General features: G+C 48.5%; 1 protein-coding gene across 1 annotated transcript in view; it reads left to right on the forward strand.

Annotated features, from left to right (window-relative positions):
- Positions 1-12,834, forward strand: part of MAP3K9 (mitogen-activated protein kinase kinase kinase 9) — a 79,529-nt gene that overhangs the window by 38,118 nt on the left and 28,577 nt on the right. The window contains exon 3 of the mRNA XM_004612312.2: positions 12,122-12,302. Coding sequence (XP_004612369.2) covers positions 12,122-12,302 — 181 coding nt within the window. The remainder of the gene's footprint in view (positions 1-12,121; positions 12,303-12,834) is intronic.

Consider the following 12,834-nt stretch of genomic DNA (forward strand, 5'->3'; position numbering starts at 1 on the left):
TGTTGGACTCTAGCATCTGGAAGGGTGGGTCCTTCCTTCCTTCCTTCCTTCCTTCCTTCCTTCCTTCCTTCCTTCCTTCCTTCCTTCCTTCCTTCCTTCCTTCCTTCCTTGCTTCCTTCCTTCCTTTCATTCTTCCTTCCTTCCCTTTCTTCCCTTCCTTCCTCCTATCCTTCTGTCCTTCCCTCCCTCTCAGAACCTCACCCATATAAAGCCTTTAAGGCAAGGACTCCCTCACTGAGCGACAGCCCCAGCTTCCAATGTGGTTTGTGGTTTTCTCAGCCACCAAATCTGTAAATCTGTGTTTATTATGGCAGCCTCAGAGAATGAGTTCACTTTCTTGTACTTCTCTCTCTCTCTCTCTCTCTCTCTCTCTCTCTCTCTCTCTGTCTCTCTGTGTGTGTGTCTCTCTCTGTCTCTGTCTCTCTCTCTCTCTCCCTCAACTAAACAAGATCTTGAGGGGTGTATATGTAGGTGGTAAAAAAGATAAAGAGAAGTAGAGGAACGACTAGCCAAAGTCAAGCTTATGAATTGGGGAGCATCAAAGGGGTATACTGGGGAGGAACACAGGAGCCTGGGGGCTGGATGAGTCCTGAGTTTTACTCTTAGCTTCTTTAAAACCTGCATTCATGTTTTATATACTCTTCTAGATTTTTATACAGTTGACAGTAGATTTGAGGTTGGGGCAGTGGAGCAAGACACAGCCTTCCAGAGTGAGCTCAGTTTACTTAATCCGGGAGAGATGATGCTGAATCACTTGAACCAAATGAGGGCCTAGGGATGGGCACCTCGGTGCCAAGGTGAGCACTTAGCAAATTGGAGCCCTTGAAGCTAATGGAGATGAATAATAAATAAGAAATTTCAAAATGATAAATCATCAACCAAAGCTAAATTTACCATTAGGACATAATGGGAGAGTCTCCTTAGTTATGCCAAGTATTGAGAGCCTGGCCTCCAGCTAAATATTAGGTCAGACTCATGAAGCCTATTTGTGCCCCCCCCAGCCCCCACCCATACATGCGCATTCTCTCTCTGGTGATGGCCTAAGGGCCTTATAAGTGATCTATATTAAAAAAAAAAAAGTTTCAGGTCCCATAGAAAGTCATTCAACCCCTATATTCATGAAGGATTGGAATTTGTTCTGGTGCTAGTTTGTCTTTATTTAGGGGGTGTGGGTGCATCACAGCTGGCTGTGCTTAAAGCTTACTCCTGACTCTGTGCTCAGGTATCACTCCTGTTGGGCTCAGGGGATGCTGTGCCAAGATCAAACCCAGGTGACCACATATAAGGCAAGCACCTTACCTCCTGTACTGTCTTTCCAGCCCCGTTTAGTCCTTCCAGTTTTTTCTTTCTAACAAAGCAATCTGCAGTATCAAACTGTAACAGTGAGATGTTAGAATTATGTACATGGGAAACCATCATTAACAGTATTATAAACTGCAGAACTCAATTTTAAATTGTTTTTTTTTTCAAATAATAATGGTAACATCTCCAGAGACATCCTAGCATTTATTTTTGGTTTCATCTTCTTTGTACAGGTCACCTAATATTAGGAGACAATTTCTTCTGTGTGTAATAATGGTATAAAATTTCTCCTAGTAAGTTTCAAAGTTAAAGAAAAATTACGGAATGGTTCACAGTTGGTGTCCTAGTTTGGAAATTATCAAGAATGGAGTCTTTGGGTCACCGTGGTTTGGAAAAACTATAATGATCTTACTGATTATGGCAAAATGTGGTCCTTCATGATGCTTACTTTGCCGGGGCCTGCTGTTCCTTTTGGTTTTTGTTTGTAGTTGTGGGACTTGAACCCAGGGTCTCATGTGTGAGCAAGGCACGTACTTGACCACTGAGCTTCGTCCTCGGGCCCTGATTTCCCAAGCCTCGAGAAGGCCGTGGCAAGGCAGAATCCCCAGCCCTGTCAAGCCTTGGTGGCATGCGATGTAGCAAGGGAGGGAGCGTGACGACTTCCGCCACCAGCTGGGCCATCTGGCCTGTGTGCATCCATCCCCCTTGGCTGTCTCAGGGACGGGTGCTGTGCGCTGATGCTCCGATACCTAGTAGCACTAGATTTGGGGAAGTGGAGGTAGACGCACACATGGTCCTTCAGTCAAGCGAGTGACCGCCGAGAGGTCGGTTCCTTTAGAGAGTCTGGTTCTGAGCTCAGGTGTGGGGGGAGAAGGGGTGGGCTCCTTGAGAAGGATCACCGGCCTTTAGGAGTCACAGCTATCAACGTTCTAGAGCAAAAGAATGAGACACATCCATTGAAGCAGTTGGGAATGCTGACAAGTCACGTGCCACTGGGGGCCTTGGTTCTCGGAGGACTATTCAAAACACAGGAGACTAGTCAAGGTCAGCTTGTGTGATTGGGCAGAAGTGGAGATAAGTCTCCATCCCGCATGCACACACTTCCTCTCTTCCCTTCTGGATCAGTGTTTCTCACCCTGTTCCCGTCGTGCCCCTCCCCCAACCTTGCTTCCTTCCCGTGCTGCCCCTGTCCTGCTGGCCTTGTGTCATCCTCCTCCCACCACCGCATTTATGCCATTTTTACCCTTGGAATGTCCTTGGGGGGGGCGGGGAAAGGGGTTCCTTTGGCCTCCAGTCGGTGGAGAAATGGTGCTCTGGACTGTGTAGCAGGTGGAGCTTTGACTTCCCACCTCCCTCCACCCCTTCCTAACTGCGCACTGACTTAACCTCTCTGTGTTTTGGGTTCAGTATGGTGGGGGGCGGTGAGGGGGGGATAATAATAGGCCTTCACCGGGCTGATTGCAGGATCAATTACAGGTGACATCTGTGAACGGTTTTGCATTCGTCATGTAAAGAGCATCAGGCGGCTTCACAATAAATGATTGTCCGAAGGTGGCAGTTAGGATTAATTAGCCGACCACTCCGTTTATTTTTATAGCAAATAGTTACTGTGTGGTTCTGTGTCAGGGCTCCCCACATCAAAAGCTTGAGTGTGGAGTCTCATGGTTCCCACTTGTGTGCGAGACACTTAGTCATAATGGTGGTAATGATGGCCGCAGTGTCCTGGGTGGCTGCTTATGTGTCACTCACTCTGCTGGGTGCTTTGCTGCTCCAGCACCTTTCATCTTTATCCCCATTTTATAGAATTGAAGATAAAGGAGCAAAGTGTTTTCTCTTTTAATTTTTTAATTGAATCGCTGTGAGATAGATCCTTACAAAGCTGTTCATGATTAGATTTCAGTCATACAGTGTTTCAACACTCATCCCTCCACCAGTGTACGTTCCCCAACACCAGTATCCCCAGGTTCTCCCCTCTCCCCCGGCCTACCTCTATGGCAGGCACTTTTCTTCTCTCTCTCTCTCTCTCTCTCTCTCTCTCTCTCTCTCTCTCTCAGCAAAGTTTGTCAGACTTTTCTAAGGTCATTTGGAAGGGTCAAGCTTGGGATTGAAATTATATGCTCCAATTTGAATGCATCATTTCTTTTTTTTTTTCTTTGCTTTTTGGGTCACACCTGGTGATGCACAGGGGTCACTCCTGGCTCTGCACTCAGGAATTACTCCTGGCGGTGCTCAGGGGACCATATGGGATGCTGGGAATCGAACCCGGGTCAGCCGCGTGCAAGGCAAACGCCCTACCCGCTGTGCTATTGCTCCAGCCCCTGAATGCATCATTTCTTACTGAGCTAGTCTTCCTCAGATGGACTTTGCTTCTCATTCTCAGCTTCTCAGTCAGGCCCTCCACAGTCTCATCACCCTCTTCACAAGACTGAGAACTCCTCTGTCTAAACTCCTCTATCAGAACCTGAGATACAGCTCCGCAGTAGACAGGAGATCCGGGGATGGATCCTCCGCACCACAGGCAGAGGTAATGGGCCTGAAGGAATAACAGTGGCTTAGAGTACCTGCATTGAGACTTTGCGAGTGCATGGCCATGAGTTCAAGTCTCCAGCCATGATCTTGGCTGCTCTTCTGGCGGATAGAGCCTGGACACCCTGCTGTCTATGATTCCCAGTGCCTCAAAAAAGGAGGAGGAGGAGGAAAAGTAAGGAGCAAGGAGGAAAAGAAGGAAAACAGAAGAAAAATCCTTGTCTCTCTGACTCATCACTAGGTTTTCGATTCAAAGGCATTTTTTTTTCTATTTTGAAAAGAAAGTGCATTTCATTTTGTTTATTTGGGGGGTTTGTTTATCTGGGATCTCTTCAATAGCCATGTCCACCTGCCCACATACCAAATTCCGCAGGATGGATATGTCATTCCCAACGTTCTCCCTTCCGAAATCCAACACACCATTTAGTCGGTAAAGAAGTGTATAGCACCCAGTCCAGAAAAGGTCAGACCTGAACACCTGAAGAATATGCCACCAGTACTCATCAATACACTGGCTCGGCTCTTCACACGCTACCTGTCCGAATGCAAGGTTCCGTCCCAGTGGAAAATAAGCAGGACCACCCTGTTGTGCAAGAAGAGAGACATCCACGACATCGGCAGCTATCGCCCGATCTGCCTGTTGTTGGTCTTGTACAAGTTGTTCACTCAAGTCATCCTGAATAGGATTGGTAGAACACTAGATGAAGGACAACCATGCAAGCAAGCCGGATTCTGAAAAGGATTCAGAATGATCAACCATATCCACACAAGTGACCAAGCTCATTGAGGTTTCACAAGAGTTCAAGATGCCTCTCTGTCTAACTTTCATTGATTTAAAGAGGGCCTTTGATTCTGTTGAGACTGAAGCAAGCAGTCATCAAAGCCCTAGCCCAACAGGGTGTTCAAACTCAGTACATCAGGATCCTCCATGAGCTGTATTACGGATTCACCACCAGGATCTCACCATTCTACAAGGAAGTGATCGACATAAAGAGAGGGATTCGGCAGGATGACACCATTTCACTGAAACTCTTCAGGGCCACCCTCGAGAACATCATGCGATGACTGGAATGGGAAGGTATGGGAGTGAAGATAGACAGTCGGCAACTACACCACCTCTGCTTCACTGGTAACATCATTCTAATAACACCAAACATTAGCCAAGCAGCATGAATGCTGGCCGACTTCGACTGTGAGCGTAGAAAGGTCAGACTGCAGCTGTATCTTACCAAGACAGTGTTCATGAGAAACAGACTAGTTCCTGATGTTCCATTTGCTCTCAATGGAACAAACATCTCAGAATCCAGCAGTTTTGTATACCTAGGTCAAGAACTCAACATGACGAATGACCTGGCACCTGAGCTGCATAGGAGGAAGAGAGCGGCATAGAAAGCCTTCAAAAACGTTGCAGAAGTTGTTAAGAGGATGAAAAACCTCTGGCTCCAGGCACATCTTTTCTACTCCACTTTTCTTCCTGCACTAGCATACGCCTCAGAGACCTGGGCCCTATGCAAACAGGATGACAACACTATTCGGGTATCCCAAAGAGAAATCAAAAGAGCTATGCTTGGAATATCACGTTTTACTCAAGTGAGAGAAGGAATCTGGAGTTCCAACCTCCATCGATGATTGAGAATCAGGGATGCTGTCTCACTTGCCAAGGTGTCAAAAATCAGATGGGCCAGACACATAATGTGATTTGGAGATGACCGCTGGACTAGAGCTGCTACTGACTGGATTCCATGGGACGTCAAGAACACATGGCCGCCCACCTATGAGATAGTCAGACTTCTTCATTAAGACCCCTGAACGAATGGTTTGAGCCTCTTCGTGTTCCTGGAGCTAGCAGACACCATTGGGCCACACTAGCATGCAACAGGGACAAATAGAGATGTTACTGGCACCCACTTGAGCAAATCAATGAGCAACGGGATGACAAGTGACAAGTGATTTGGGGGGTGGTTGGGACTCTACCTAGTGGTCCTCTAGGGTTACTCCTTGCTCTGTGCATGGAGGTTGCTCCCTGTCATACCCAGAAGACCATGCTGTGTGAGGGATTGAACCCAGGTCAGCCGCGTGCAAGGCAGGTACCTTAACTCCTCTCTGAGCCCTCAGATGCATCTTTTCAAATTCATTTAGTGTCTGTTCTCCTGTCCCAATATATCCCAATGTGAGGAATTTACACACCAGTTTTATGTATTGCGAGAGGATATTCTTTGAAAAGATATTCTTAAGTTTCCCAAGAAGTAAAGCGTAATCATTTGTCAGTAGTTGGAGTAGACTCGCCACAGGCATGGATGAGTAAGCCCCTGTGAGGTCACCTGGCTTACCTGGTAGAGGGTGTTGGGAGAGAACTGTGCATCACTGCCTTTGAAGAGTGAAGGTTTTCCTTTTAACTAAACAGTGCTGGGGCAACTGGAGATTCATGTATAAAAGAATGAAGTTGGGCTGGGAGGAATAATATAGGGTTACAATGCTTGCCTTTCATGCAGCCAGCACAGGACCTGACACCCCATATGGTCCTCTGAGCCCCGCCAGGAATAAGCCTTGAGCACAGAATCAGAAGTAAACCCAGGAGCACTTTCAGGTATGGCCCCCAAATTTTAAAATAAATGAGAGATTAAGTTAACCCGGCCCCTATTTCATACAATATATAGAAATTAACTTTAAAATGGATAAAAGAACTAGAACCGTGAAACCCTTAGAGGAAAACACGTAAGTCATGAACTTGGATATCATGATGCATTCTTCACTGTTACACCAAGAGAATGCATGATAAAAAGAAAATAAATAAAGTAGACTTCATCTAAATTAAAAAGTTTTGTGCATCAAAAGATAATATCAAATAAGGTTTTAAAACGTCTATGAAATGTGGAAAATATTTTATAAGTATCTCCTATTTAGAATATAAAAAGAATTCTTATAACTCAACAGTAAGAAGATAAACAAGGAATGGATATTTCTCCAAAGGAGATAAACAAATGGCCAATAGCACATGCAAATATGTTCAATACCATTAGTCATCAATCAGAATCATAATGAGATACCAAGAAGGGAAGAAGAAAATGGAAATTACAAAGTGGCAAGACTGTGGATTTGGAACCCTTATTCGTATATTAAAATAGTTCAGCTGCTAGGAAGCTTGATCATTCCTCAAAAAGTTAAGTAATGATAATATTATTATAATAGAGGCCAGAGCAATAGTACAGCAGGTAGGGCACTTTCCTGCACACGTCTGAACTAGGTTTCATTCTTGGTACCCCATATGGTCCTCTGAGCCCCATCAGGAGTGATCCCTGAGTACAGAGCCAGGAGTAAGCCCTGAGCACCACCAGAGTCCCCCCAAAATGAACAAAGTACCATACTACATTAAAGGATTATTATTATTATTATTATTTTTATAGAAATATTCCAATTCTAGGTATATGGCTCAAAGAACTGAATGCAAATGTACATCAACCTATGTTGGGTATGTACTATTCACAATTAGTGACAGATAGGAACCACCCACTTATCTATTAGTGGACACATTGATAAGCGACTGGTAGTATAGACACAGTGAGCTATTTAGTAGCTGTTAAGGGGAATGAATATGAAGCTCTCCCTCCTTATATCATAGCCTGCTTCCTTCATCAGCAGACCACATGCCAGTGGTGGTCCCAAGGCTTTATCCTGTCTAGCCTCAGGGAGTGGTGTGCCCTGCCATCCAGGTTTGTACCTCGGCAGAATTGCTCCGTGGCCTATTCCTTTGAACTTCACATCCCTGTTGTCAAGTGACACGTGACTGTAACTGGATGAGTCTTGAGAACATCATGCCAAATGAGACAGTCAGATGTGTCACACCAGGTCATATGTCTTGATTCCTTTCGTATGAACTGTTCATAAAAAGCAGCTGGTTTGGGGTGGTCACCAGGGACTTGGCTGACGGGAGACTGAAGAGTAATGACCAAGGATTCCTTTTGGGATGATGAAAGTGTTTTAAAGCCACATAGAAGTGGTTGACCAGAGTAATTATGGATATGCAAAGTGCTTCTGAATTGTTCACTTCAGAATGAATCGTTTCATGGTATAAGAGTTTTATGTGACTGCATTGGGGGCCAGAGTGATAGTACAGTGGGTAGAGCATTTGCCTTGCATATAGCCAACCTGGGTTCAATTCCTGGCACCCCATTTAGTTCCCTGAGCACTGCCAGGAGTGATCCCTGTGCACAGAGCCAGGAGTATGCCCTGTGCACATCTGGGGGTGACCCCAAAAACAAACAAACAAAAAATGTATCTGACTACAAAAATCTAGAGGCTGGAAATTCACCCCAGCTGGTAAGGCGCTTGCCTTGCACGCAGCTCACCCAGGTTTCAGTCCAACACTGCATCTGTTCCCTGAGCACTACCAGGAGTGACCTGTGAGTGCAGAGCTAGGAGTAAGTCAACCAGCCTTCAAGCCGCAATCAAGGGTACTTGGGTTCATGCTGCAGAACACCTTAACCTCTGTCCCCTCTCTCTGGTCCCTGATGACCATTACTGGGCATGTGCGGTGTTTAGACAACACCCAGCGGTGCTCAGAGCTGACTCCCAGCTCTGGACTCAGGAGGGACTCCTGGCAGTGCTCAGGAGACCATGTGCGAATGCCCTGAGATAAGGTGAGTATAGCCCAGCTCTGCCTAATACCAGCCACTCCCTTCCATCCAGCGGGCCTCAGACATTCATGCAACATGGCCCTGAAAAATAAACGAGCTTTCACAAGCTCCACCAGCCTGGTAACAGCATATCTGGACACTGCTGTTAAGAAATCCTCCTGGTAGCCGTGTCAGGGGAAGGGCCCCCTGAATCTTTGGGCAAAAGGGCAGCTCTGAAGAATGGCCAGCCGCTAGCGGCCGCCTGTTGAGGGAATGGGATTTTTCTCCAGTGCCACTTGCCCAGCGTTCTGAGTGCCTGTTTGTTTGTCATCTCTGCCTAAAGAGACAGGAGAGAGAGGCATGGAAGAATCTGGAAAGTTATTTGCCATCTGATGAGAATGCAGTTTTCTCTGTTCCAACTGCTCAAGCGTTTCAGAAACCTGGGGCCGTACAGGAAGCCGGGCATGGGGCAGGACTGTGACTGGGGAGCAGGGAGGGTGTGGAGGAAGCGACTCGGTCCATTAGTTCTCAGGGCAAGGCGGGCACTGTTCCTTTCTGCCTCCAGCTCTCTAGCTGCTTCTGACTCCTCCTCACTGCTGGGGTTCTGAGACGTACATAGAACCCAGAGCTCTTTGGCTCTCATCCTTCTGGTCTGTAGCGACTCACTGAACGTGTGTGGAAGGGAAGGATCAGGAAAGGAACAGTTGTGAGATTTAGGGGACCCTGCCCTGCCACCTACATAACCCTCTAAAGCACTCTTAGGGGCTGGAGCAATAGTACAGTGGGTAGGGCTTTTACCTTGCATGTGGCCAACCCAGGTTCGATTCCCAGCATCCCATATGGTCCCCTGAGCACCACCAGGAGTCATTCCTGAGTGCAGAGCCAGGAGTAACCCCTGTGCAACGCTGGGTGTGACCCAAAAAAGCAAAAAATAAATAAATAAAGCACTCTTGAAAGTATGAGAACGGTAAAATGCAGACACCTCTGAGAGAGGTCAGAGAGCTTTCTTGGGGGCCCCTCAATGGGAGAAAGGGAGAACCTGCCAAGAGAGGGTGGACCCCTGCACCCAAGGGCTTGTTGTTTCTTCACAGCCTAGATCTTTTTTACCGTAAGAGTGCTGGCCGGCTGGCATGAGCTTGGCATTTTTCTTGTTAATTCTGTCCTTAGCGGATTCCTTCCCCCATTCTCCCTCTGTGGAGTTGAATGGCAGGGCCGGCAGCCCCTCCCCTGCTTGAAAGCTATGCACACAGCTCTGAATTCCAAGTGGCCCGGCATCCGGCCCTCAAGAGCGGGCCCTGGGGACCCGCCCAATGGTGGAGTGAGGGTGTGACCTCCACAGGTCCAGGTTGTGGCCAGGCCGGGCATGGGGGCTCTTCAGTCATCAAGGGTGTTTGTGCCATCTAGGGACGTTGGGTTACTGGAGGGCGCGCTGCTGGCTGCAGTGACACCGGACTGTGGTGCTGGGATGGGGAGATACATATGGTCTAAGTAATTCCTGTATTAAGGAGAAGTCTGTGTGCCCCGAAGACATGTTTTCTCCTTCTGCTCCCCCTCCTCCCCCTCCTTACTCCTCCTCCTCCCCCACCTCCCCCTCCTCCTCCTCCTCCTCCTCCTTCCCTTCTCCTCTTCCTTCCCCTCCTTCCCCCCCTCCCCCCCCCCTCCTCCTCCTCCTTCCCTTCTCCTCTTCCTTCCCCTCCTTCCCCCTCCCCCCTCCTCCTCCTCCTCCTCCTCCTTCCCTTCTCCTCTTCCTTCCCCTCCTTCCCCCCCTCCCCCCCCTCCTCCTCCTCCTCCTCCTCCTTCCCTTCTCCTCTTCCTTCCCCTCCTTCCCCCCCTCCCCCCCTCCTCCTCCTCCTCCTCCTTCCTTCTCCTCCTCCTCCTCCTCCTCCTCCTCCTCCTCCTCCTCCTCCTCCTCCTCCTCCTCCTCCTCTTCTTCTTCTTCTTCTTCTTCTTCTTCTTCTTCTTCTTCTTCTTCTTCTTCTTCTTCTCTTTCTTCTTCTCCTCCTCCTCCTCTTTTTTTTTGTTTTGTGGACACACCTAATTGTGCTCAGGGCTTACTCCTGGCTGTGCTTAGGGATCACTCCTGGCAGATTTGGGGGACCATACAGGGTGCTGGGGATTAAACCCAGGTTGGCCTCATGCAGGACAAGCATCTTAACCCTGCACTCTCTCTCTCCGGCCCCAGAAGGCATGCTTTCTTAAAAACTTAGAGGGGACTGAAGCTATGGTACAGTGAGTAGGGCCCTTGCCTCGCACACAGCTGACCCAGGCTCCTCCCCAGCACTCCATATGGTCCCCCCCAAACCCACCAGGAGTGATCCCTGAGCACAGGACCAGGACTAAGCTTTAAGCACTGTTGGGTTTGGCCCCCCAAAACAAAAACAACAACATCAATAACTAAAACAACTTAGGAGAGTTTACTTGGAGAGGTTCACGGAAAGGTCCGGATAGGGAAGCCTGTTCTGGGGCATAAGAGCGTGACCCGTGTTTTGTCCTCAGCTGGGGTCCTGAAACCCTGAGTATATGAATGCCCCCACCCCCCCATCTCAAACTTACCTCAGGCTGCCTGGGCTCAGTCCTGGATGACTGGTGGGGTGGCCTTGGGAAATGCATTTTAAGGTGCTTAGCTCAGGTTCCTTACCTATAATTTGAAGCTGGTGATAGTGTAATTCCACTGTTGCTCCAGGCAGCCAGACAGAGGCCAAATAATGGGTGGAGGAAGAAAGAGCGTTATTAAGCCTGCAGGTTGAGCTCACATTTTTGGGAAAGCCATCTTGCTTGCTTGCATGCTCTTCAGAAACAGATTATACAGGAAAAAAAAAAACAGGGAAATGCGGTTATTTGGGGGGGATACCTTCAGGCTAATGGATACATTCTCATGCATTTGGTCCCCTAAGGCACTCACTCTGTGACACATTTGTGCTTCTTAATCAAAGAGTTTAGACTAAGGGTTATCTTCCTGGTGAAAGGCTTTAGGGGGAAGGAGCAGTTATGACAGTGCCTTTTCTTTCTTTTTTTTTTTTTAATCACTCCTGGTGGTGCTCAGGGGACCATAGGGGATACTGGAGATCAAACCCACTTTCTTTACATGCAAGGCCAGCCCTTTATCCACGGTACTATTCTTTGGGCCTGACAGTACCCTTCTTAAAGTCCCTTCCCATAAATTTTCTGGCTTTTAATTTTGAATCTGGCTCTTCTTTGGTGGTGAGGGGCAATTTCCATAGTACCTCCTTCATTTTTGAGGTTGGGGATGTGATGCTGCTCAGGCCCCGTGGTGCTGAGGATACCCAGAACACCCTGGGGGTGCTGGGGGGTTCCCATGGTTACACCTGACAGTGATGGGGAGTCTCCCAGGCTGCAGTCCAGCAATGCTTCGGGGACCCTGTGATGCCTGAAATCAAATGCACCTTAACCATTGTACTATCCCCCGACCCTGGTCCCCTGCCTTTTAAGGTTGTTGTCAGGTTAGAGATAATGCCTATAAAATCCTTGGCACAAAAATGGATGGTATAAGGTGAGTAAGACATGATGCCTGCTACCATCAGTCCTGTGGTAGCACCGGGGGGCTCCCGCAGAGGAGCGAAGGGGCATGGCAGGAGGAGTCTGGATGCTCCTGACTCCCTGTAACTAATGCACAGTCTCTGTTCTCTCTCCCTGCCTTTTGTCTTCCCCTCCTTGCCCAGTATTGATCCTCCAGAAGGTGGAGAATGGAGACCTGAGCAACAAGATCCTGAAGATCACTGATTTCGGCCTGGCCCGGGAATGGCACCGAACCACCAAGATGAGCGCCGCAGGCACCTACGCGTGGATGGCCCCGGAAGTCATCCGTGCGTCCATGTTCTCCAAAGGCAGTGATGTGTGGAGGTAAGGCCCGGGGGTTCCCTGTCTGTGGGCCTCAGGTCTGTGGGGTCGCTTGCGTGTCTCAGGACATGGAGAAATGAGGTTACGCAGAGTTCTGGGCACCCCAAGTCTCAGCAGCTCCTCCAGAGCAGCGTATACTAACTCCCACCTTGCCGATGACAGTACTCAGTGTTGTTAGCTACAAAAGCCTCCCCCAATGCAGTGGCAAGTGCCGAGTCGATGCCTGACCTTTGGTGTTGGCGATTGCTCCCTAGGAAAGACCAGTGGGATCCAGGGGGAAGGTTTGCTACCACCCAGACCCGCCTGTAGTCTGGCGAGGGCAGCGGTCACTCCTGGAGACCTTCCCTGGCAGCATCTCCCTGGCTTCCTCAGTAGCAGTGTCCATTACTCCTGGCTTTGTCAATGCAAGCTCCTGAGCCGGTGTGTGTTCTTGGTGCGGTATCCTTTTTTGAGGGGGTGGGGGAGGTGGGGAGTTCAGGCAGGGAGCCAGAAATGACTTTTTCCAGGTCATCATCTACTTAATCTTTTTTAATGA

This window comes from Sorex araneus, chromosome 3, assembly GCF_027595985.1.
Source record: "Sorex araneus isolate mSorAra2 chromosome 3, mSorAra2.pri, whole genome shotgun sequence".
Lineage (NCBI taxonomy): Eukaryota > Metazoa > Chordata > Mammalia > Eulipotyphla > Soricidae > Sorex > Sorex araneus.